Below are 9389 nucleotides of genomic sequence, written 5' to 3'. Positions count from 1 at the left end.
CTCTCTCTCTCTCTCTCTCTCTCTCTGTCTCTCTCTGTCTCTCTCTCTTCCCACGGGGCACCTGGCTGTAGGAAAGAAATTATATTGAGGCGCATGGACAGACGGATAAAGGTAGACAGAGCGAGCGAGAGGAATATTTTTTGCGAGACAGAGCGATGGTGAGACGGAGATTTTTCCCTCCGTGTAGGGAGACATTGCCTCCAGCATCGTATCTTCATATGTTAAACATTAATCCCTTTGTTTTTGAAAAACAGAGCTGCCAACCACCGCGTTCCCACATGGAGGAGAGGAGGGAGGGAGGGAGGGAGGGAGGATCTGCAGCAGTCATAGTAATCCACAGGTGCACCCGTGCGGCTTCTGTCACTTCCGGGTACCGTTCCTAACGATGTGTCGTCTAGTACCAATCTGAGCACTCATCCAATCTCTCTTTTTTTTTAGGGGGGGTTCCCCCTCTTTTTGGGGGGGGTTTCCCCCTTTTTCTCCTTTTTTCTCTTCAATTGGACTTGGCCAATTACCCCACTCTTCCAAGCCTGTCCCGGTCGCTGCTCCACCCCCGCTGCCGATCCGAGGAGGGCTGCAGACTACCACATGCCTCCTCTAATACATGTGGAGTCGCCAACCGCTTCTTTCCACCTGACAGTGGGGAGTTTCACCAGGGGGATGTAGCACGTTGGAGGATCACGCTATTCCCCCTCAGTCCCCCCCCGAACAGGCGCCCCGACCGACCAGCGGAGGCGCTAGTGCAACGACCAGGACACACGCCCGTGTCCGGCTTCCCACCCGCAGATGCAGCCAACCGTGTCTGTAGGGTCGCCCGACCAAGCCAGAGGTAACACTGGGGATTCGAACCGGCGATCCCCGTGTTGGTAGGCAACGGAATAGACCGCTACACTGCTGGGATGCCCCCCCATCCAATCTCTTGCATGGAGTGAACTGTTGAGATTCAGAAAGATAGTTTTGGTGCATGGGGGGGGGGGGGGAGGGGGAGGGTGACTGGGGATATTTGCCCTGTTGGGGAGATCGACAGCAGTTTGTTAATGAAAACGGAAATCGCTTTGCTTCGAGTGAAGATGCTGAGGGCATCGAGTCTTCATCCTCACATCAGGTTCCCTTCAGCTCTCCAGTTGATACCCCAGACCGCTAGTGGTACGTCCTTTATTTCCAGTTCGCCAGTTGGCGGCTCATCTTAGTCAGCGTACAGCCCGCGTAATAACTTGGGTGACATGCGTGGTAATTGTAATTGACGGTGATGGCGGTGCTGGTGCGGCGAGCTGCGGTGTCGGTGCCGTTGTAGTGTACAGGGCCTAATTGTAGCAAGTAGCAGCAGTTGTAATGCGGGTACATTGTGGTAGGTTGTGTCTAATTGTAGTTGATAGTAATGGTTTCAGCCTGTGTATATACCCTGAAGCGGGAGAAGGCTTCACAAAGCCGTGCAAGCATTAGACGCGCAAGCATAAAGCAGACACACACAAGAGCGCACACATGCATAAATACAGTTCCAGAGTACAAGCGGATCTGTTCCCATCACCTCGCACACCGACCCACCGCGCACAACCGACCCACTGCGCACAACCCAAGAATGCAAACACACACAGCAGCACACACGAGGGGCATACCAGAGTAAATAGTGCAACATAATGTCCATCAGGCAGTTCACTGACACTCGTTATTACAGTTAGTACTGACTCAGTTAGTACTGACTCAGTTATTATTGACTCAGTTAGTACTGACTCAGTTATTACTGACTCGGTTATTACTGACTCGGTTAGTACTGACTCGGTTATTACTGACTCGGTTATTACTGACTCGGTTAGTACTGACTCGGTTAGTACTGACTCAGTTATTACTGACTCGGTTAGTACTGACTCAGTTATTACTGACTCGGTTAGTACTGACTCAGTTATTACTGACTCGGTTAGTACTGACTCAGTTAGTACTGACTTAGTTATTACTGACTCGGTTAGTACTGACTCAGTTATTACTGACTCGGTTAGTACTGACTCAGTTATTACTGACTCGGTTAGTACTGACTCAGTTATTACTGACTCGGTTAGTACTGACTCAGTTAGTACTGACTCAGTTATTACTGACTCGGTTGGTACTGACTCAGTTAGTACTGACTCGGTTAGTACTGACTCAGTTAGTACTGACTCAGTTATTACTGACTCGGTTAGTACTGACTCAGTTATTACTGATTCGGTTAGTACTGACTCAGTTAGTACTGACTCAGTTATTACTGACTGGGTTAGTACTGACTCGGTTAGTACTGACTCGGTTATTACTGACTCAGTTAGTACTGACTCAGTTAGTACTGACTCTTAAACAAGCTTGTACGAGTCAGTAAGTCATCACTGGAGTCATGTGGGGCAGATGGAAACATGGTTAGGTCAGCCTGTGCTTCGTAGGCCGGGAGCTCAGCCTCATCGCTTCACCGCAACGGTCTGTAGTTTTCCACTGCGTGTGTGTGTGTGTGGGTGTGTGTGTGTGTGTGTGTGTGTGTGTCTGTGTGTGTGTGTGTGTGTGTGTGTGTGGGCACGTGTGTGTGGGCACGTGTGTATGCGAGAGTGATGAATTCTTACTGGGTGTGGTGAACGTCAAATGAGATTTTCCTCTGTTCTCTTTGCACGTATTCACACACTCACTCACACACACACACACACACACACACACACACACACACACACACACACACACATACACAGACATGGTGCCAGGGCTGGTGTAGGCGTGGGCCCTTGTAGACATAAATTGCTTTATTTTAATAGCTGTTTGCCAGAGAGAAAGAAAGAGACTGACAGACAGAACGGACCGGGGGGCGGCGGGGGGGGGCTGATGAAATGAAAGATAAAATGCTAAACTGACCACAGTGAGTTAGAAAATTAGACTTAACTAACACTCACACGCTAATTATTTTCTTTCTGCTTTTTCCTCTCCCCTCCTCTCCTCTCCCTCCTCTCTTCTCCTCGCCCCGCCCTCCTCTCCTCTCCCCTCCTCTCCTCTCCCCTCCTCTCCTCTCCCCTCCCCTCCTCTTGTCCACATGCTCTAGAAGACGTGACAGCATGTGGCGCTGGGCTCTTTTGCGTTCTACTTATTTATTTATCTACATGTGTTTCTCTAGTATGTATTTTATTAGCTTATTTTCACCAAATTCTTTTATTTCACTTTTAACTCTAGGAGAGAGAGAGAGAGAGAGAGAGAGAGAGAGAGAGAGAGAGAGAGAGAGAGAGAGAGAGAGAGAGAGTGTGAGTGTGTGTGTTTTCATTTTCCCACTAAGTGAAAATACTTTAACTGTGATTGCAATCTGCTGACAGTAAACAACAATAAGGATTATCTTTCACAGAAATTCACACAACTGAGTGCACACAAACACACGCACACACACACACAAACACACACACACGCGTGCGCACACATAAGTCAGACAGATACAGACACACACACAGTCACTTTTATTCACACACACACACACACACACACACACACACACACACACACAGTCATATTTATTCACACACACATGCACACACACACACACACACAAATCAGACAGATACAAACACACACAGTCACATTTATTCACACATTACTCACACACACACACACACACACACACACACACGTACACACAAATCAGACAGATGCTGATACAAACACACACATATATACACACACACACACACACACACACACACACACACATGCACACACAAATCAGGCAGATACAGATACAAACACACACCCACACACAAACATGCACACACAAATCAGACAGCTACAAACATACACACACACACACACACACACACACACACACACACACACACACACACAGCCTTTCTCACCCCGTCATCTTGCATTGATGGTAAAGTGATCATGTCGTTTGTCGTCTTTCAGGCGTCTTTTGAGCTGACTGTGTTTACGGCTGGATGTGCAGGCTTGTGCACACTCACACTTAAGACACAAACACACACACACACGCACACACATGCAGACAGTTTATCAGTCACTGAGTTGACTGTTTATGGCCGAATAAGAAATGAACAACCACAAATAAACACACACACACACACACACACACACACAAAGACACACAAGCACACACACACACAAAACACAGTTTATCGGTCATTGAGTTGACTGTGTTTATGACTGAATATGAAATGAACAACCACAAATAAACACACACAGACACACACACACACACACACAGACTGGAAGAGGACACTGTTTCTTTCTCTCTGTCATGAGTGTCGCGCACAGAGCGACCACAATTGTTCTGTTTTCAGACAACAGCGAGGTTCTGATCTAACATGAAACACATGCTGGCTATTTCATGACTCTGTATGGTGATTATATGAGGGGTGGGAGAGGGGGAGCAGGCGAGAAAAGAGAGGGAGAAACATTTCGACGGGGAATCGGAGACCTTGATGACAGTCACTTCGGAGTGGGGGGGGGGGCTGGAGAGAAAAAAACACTTGTGAGTGGAGGAGACTGGGGGGAAAAATCACTTCGGAGTGGGGGGGGGCTGGAGAGAAAAAAACACTTGTGAGTGGGGGAGACTGGGGGGAAAATCACTTCGGAGTGGGGGGGACTGAGGGGAAAAATACACTTGTGAGTGGGGGGGACTGAGGGGAAAAAAACACTTGTGAGTCGGGGGGACTGGGGAGAAAAAACACTTGTGAGTGGGGGGACTGGGGAGAAAAACACTTGTGAGTGGGGGGACTGGGGGGGAAACACTTGTGAGTGGGGGGACTGGGGAGGGAAAACTCTTGTGAGTGGGGGGGGGCTGGGGAGAAAAAACACTTGTGAGTGAGGGGAGAAAACACTTGTGAGTGGGGGGACTGGGCAGAAAAACACTGGTGAGTTGGAGGGACTGGGGAGAAAAAACACTGGTGAGTGGGAGGGACTGGGGAGAAAAAACACTTGTGAGTGGGGGACTGGGGGGAAAACACTTGTGAGTGGGGGGAAAACACTTGTGAGTGGGGGGACTGGGGAGAAAAACACTTGTGAGTGGGGGGGGACTGGGGGGAAAAAGGAAATGTCAGAGAAAGTTTAAACAAAGTAGAGGGAAACCAACAGAGGCGAAGAACCACATGCTCTTTTATTTTAATCTGATCGGGGGACAGAAATTAATAAGCCTTTATTCCGTCTGTCCTATGGGGGATGGCTAAAGGATGAGGGAGGTGTCGTGGAGGAAGAAGGATACGAGATAAGGCGGGGAGATGTGGATGGAGGGAATACCGAGAACGAACCAAAAGAAAGGCTGGAAGAGAAGATTCGGGGTCGGAGCGAGGGAGGTGGAGCATTAGAAAAAGACAGAGAGAGAGAGAAGAGATGAGAGACAGAGCGTGAGGGAGAGAGAGAGTGCGTGTGAGAGAACGTGAGGGAGAGAGAGACAGATGGCATGAGAGCGAGAGAGTGAGAAAGGAGAGTGTGAGGGAGAGAGGGACAGACCGTGAGAGAGAGTGTGAGGGAGAGAGGGACAGACTGTGAGAGAGAGTGTGTGAGGGAGAGCAAGACAGACAGAACGAAAGAGGGACAGAGAGAGTGTGAGGGAGAGAGGGACAGACCGTGAGAGAGAGTGTGAGGGAGAGAGGGACAGACTGTGAGAGAGAGAGTGTGAGGGAGAGAGGGACAGACTGTGAGAGAGAGTGTGTGGGGGAGAGCAAGACAGACAGAACGAAAGAGGGACAGAGAGAGTGTGAGGGAGAGAGGGACAGACCGTGAGAGAGAGTGTGAGGGAGAGAGGGACAGACTGTGAGAGAGAGAGTGTGAGGGAGAGAGGGACAGACTGTGAGAGAGAGAGTGTGAGGGAGAGCAAGACAGACAGAACGAAAGAGGTACAGAGAGAGTGTGAGGGAGAGAGGGACAGACCGTGAGAGAGAGTGTGAGGGAGAGAGGGACAGACTGTGAGAGAGAGAGTGTGAGGGAGAGCAAGACAGACAGAACGAAAGAGGGACAGAGAGAGTGTGAGAGAGAGCAAGACAGACAGACAGAGCGAGAGAGGGACTGAGAGAGTGTGAGGGAGAGACGGACAGAGAGGGACAGAGAGAGTGTGAGAGAGAGCAAGACAGACAGACAGAGCAAGAGAGGGACTGAGAGAGTGTGAGAGAGAGAGACAGACAGAGAGACAGACAGAGAGACAGACAGAGAGACAGACATGTGGAGGTGTTAACTTGTTGGAGCGATATAAAGAGGAGAATAACTGGCAGCCTGTGCCTCTCTCTATATTTCTGATACACAGAATGTGGTTTGATGTGGTTGTGTTTTGGACATTTTGTCTCTTTCTCTTTCTCACTCTGTTGGCCCCAATCCTTCTCTCTCCCCCCCCCCCCGGTTCTCTCTTACTCTCTCTCTGTCTCCCTCTCTCACCCACTCTGTCTCGCTGATATGGCTGGTGTTTTGATGTGGTTGTGTGTTGGAGATTCTCATGGATGGTTTCCATAATGATAAAAAGATTCACTCCCTGGTTTATTAAAAAACACACACACGCACACACACACACGCACACTTTAAAGCCTCACTCAGCGATCTGAAGACTCCGTCTCTATCTTTCGCTCTATCTCTGGCTTTCTGGTCCCCCTCCCTCTGGGGGGGGGGGGGGGGAAATGGAGGCTCTCTCCAGCTGTGATGTTTCTGATTTGCGGAGGCTGTTTTTCTTTGACAGAGTTTGTGGCTGGGAAACGTCACAGATTTCCACGTTCAAAGAAGTTTGTAAATTGCATCAAAGCCGTCCAGCCGTACACACGCATCACTGTTAGAGAACTCGGCGCAGGCGGGCGGGCGTAATCAGCAGCACATTATCGCCGTCCCACGGATACCTCGTATTTCCATATATATGTAGCAAGAAAAACTGATTTTTCTTCCCTCCGCCGGAGACCGCGGCGTGATTTCGGCCTTCCCCGGGGCGTGAAGGTGGAGGATAGTCACCTGTCATCTACGATAAATGAAACTCACTCTACCATCCTCTTTCTCTCTCTCTCTTTGTTTTTGGTCTGTTCAGAGATGGTGAGGAAGAAGAATCCCCCTATCCGGAGCGTTGGAGGCGAGGAGGAGGAGGAGGAAGAGGAGGGGAGGAGGCGAGTTGGTGAAGAGGAGGAAGAGGGAGAGGAGGAGGGACGGGTCGGCGCGGAAGCGGAGCGAATAATCCGGCCGTCGGAACCTGAGTCCTCCGGCCGGACGAGAGGAGACGAGGAGCAGGAGGACGAGGAGGAGGGAGAGAGCGAGTGCGTCTCCTCCTCTGTCTCCCCGTTGTCCGTCGGAGCACGGGACGAGCGCTACAGCGGCAACGAGCGAGGGGGGAGGCGAGCAGGCGGTGCGCGAGTCAGACAAGGACACGAGGCTTTGACGGACAGGCCTGAGAGCCAGTCGGAGCCCGAGGACGGGGAGAGGGGAGGAGAGGAGGGAGGGAGGAGGGAGCGAGAGAGCGGAGTGGGCAACCACCTCACTCCCCCTCTTCTACCGCCTCCCCACGTCCCTCCGTCCAGGCTGGAAGGAGGGGAGGAGCCCACGGCCGAGACCCCTCCACTTTCGGCGAGCCCCTCCCCGAAACTGCAGGACTTCAAGTGCAACGTGTGTGGCTACGGTTACTATGGTAACGACCCCGCCGACCTGGTGAAACACTTCAGGAAGTACCACTTGGGTCTCCATAACCGCACGCGGCAGGATGCTGCCTTGGACACACACATCCTGGCCCTCCACAACATGGCCCCCCAGCACACACAACAAGGTGATTTGAGTTTGAGTCTAGAACTGCAGGATGTGAACCCCCAAATGCTGAGTTGGTTTGTTAATTAAAGATATGATACCGATGCTGGTATCAGATATCGGGCCGATGCCAGGCCAAGATGGAGTCTTGGTACCAGAAATCTTACCAAAGACGAAAATCCAGTGCCGAAATCTATAAGTTACATGTCATGAATAGAGGCAAAATGGCTTGATTTACTGCATTTTGGCACGTGGAAGCCTGTATTTCTTAAATGGGGGAAGAAAAAGATTATTTCTCAACTATCTTGCCCATTGAGCCCAAACTAATGGTCTAAGTCTGCACTGTTCAGCAGAACTAAAGGTTCGGATTGGTCCTCGATAAAGATTCGAATGCAGAATCGGTATTGTCGCTGCAGCCCTGTTACAGACATGGCTGAGAACCGACAAACACCTCACAGTGTGATTTGAACACTATCGCTGTGACTTAATGATCAAATGGGTTTCATCCCCATCCTGTCTTGGTGACATCAGTATGGACTCTCACCCTTTCATGGTTAAAGGACAAGTCTGTCTAAGAACTGGATGTACATCGATTGCTTGAGCACCAGTGGTAGAGAAACCAAAGCGTGTATTGTCGACAAAGTAAAATGGTTACGAGTAGGGCCGTCCCAAATGCCTTTTTTTCCGGCTTCGATATTTGGCGGCAAGTATTCCAAGGTATTCGAAGCTTTACTTTGCCGGGGGGGTTTGACTGTGCAATAATAGCATTAAATAAATTACAGCCATAGCCCTGTGATGGCCTGGCGGCCTGTCCAGGGTGTCTCCCCGCCTGCCGCCCAATGACTGCTGGGATAGGCTCCAGCATCCCCGCAACCCTGAGAGCAGGATAGGCGGTTTGTGTAATGGATGGGTGGATGGAAATTACAGCCGTAGACTATAAAAACTAAATTGCTCATGTGTTTGTTATTATTAATTAATTGTATTCATCACACGCTATTATTGTAATCAATTATTATGCAGTTGAGAGACCAATGCAGAATCGGACTTCCTTTTTATTGACATAACCCGGCTACGAAAACACTTTCCAAGTGAAATCGGTCGCTCATGAAAAGCAAAATGAAACATGTCTTTTTGTCCGTGTAGATCTTTACATGAAATCTTAAATAATTAACGGCATTACGTCGGTTGTGTGGCGTGTACAACCGAGAAGCTACTTAAGAGTTTTCAGGTGAATTGACAAACTCGTTGTAGATTTGTGCTACGCTGGCTTCTTTTGGCATATCTGGCGCCCAGCTTTTTGAAGGTCATCTTCACAAATGTTGGCGTTGTACCAGACGCTTGACTTTTTGGACATCTTGCCAGACTAGCTGTAAGTCACATGCTATGTCTCGGCATTGGGCACGGAAGAGACGAGAGCTAGCTATGCTTCGTTCACATGGACACCGTTTTTCCCGTGCCATATTGCCAAAAATTTTTTTTTTAAATTGGAATACCGATTATGCCGTTGGTTACTATGGCAACAATTGAAGGCTTCGAAGCTTTGAAGCATTCGGGTCAGCCCTGGTTGAGAGACTTCCCTACACCTCAGGTCAACAGCTCGTGATAAACTGCACTCTTAACCTGAACAGGTGTGCTAACAGCTGCTTCCTGAATACAGTGAAGGCAGCCGTATCATATGCGGT

At 49.6% G+C, this 9389-nt stretch overlaps 1 protein-coding gene across 1 annotated transcript in view; it reads left to right on the top strand.

The window, feature by feature from the left end:
* Positions 1–1249: 1249 nt before the first annotated feature.
* Positions 1250–9389, top strand: part of trps1 (trichorhinophalangeal syndrome I) — a 121856-nt gene continuing 113716 nt past the window's right edge. Inside the window, exons 1-2 of the mRNA XM_056298037.1 lie at positions 1250–1282; positions 6916–7729. Coding sequence (XP_056154012.1) covers positions 1250–1282; positions 6916–7729 — 847 coding nt within the window. The remainder of the gene's footprint in view (positions 1283–6915; positions 7730–9389) is intronic.

The sequence above is a fragment of the Lampris incognitus genome, chromosome 18, assembly GCF_029633865.1.
Source record: "Lampris incognitus isolate fLamInc1 chromosome 18, fLamInc1.hap2, whole genome shotgun sequence".
Taxonomy (NCBI): Eukaryota; Metazoa; Chordata; class Actinopteri; order Lampriformes; family Lampridae; genus Lampris; species Lampris incognitus.
This window is presented reverse-complemented; position numbering and strand designations above follow the sequence as displayed.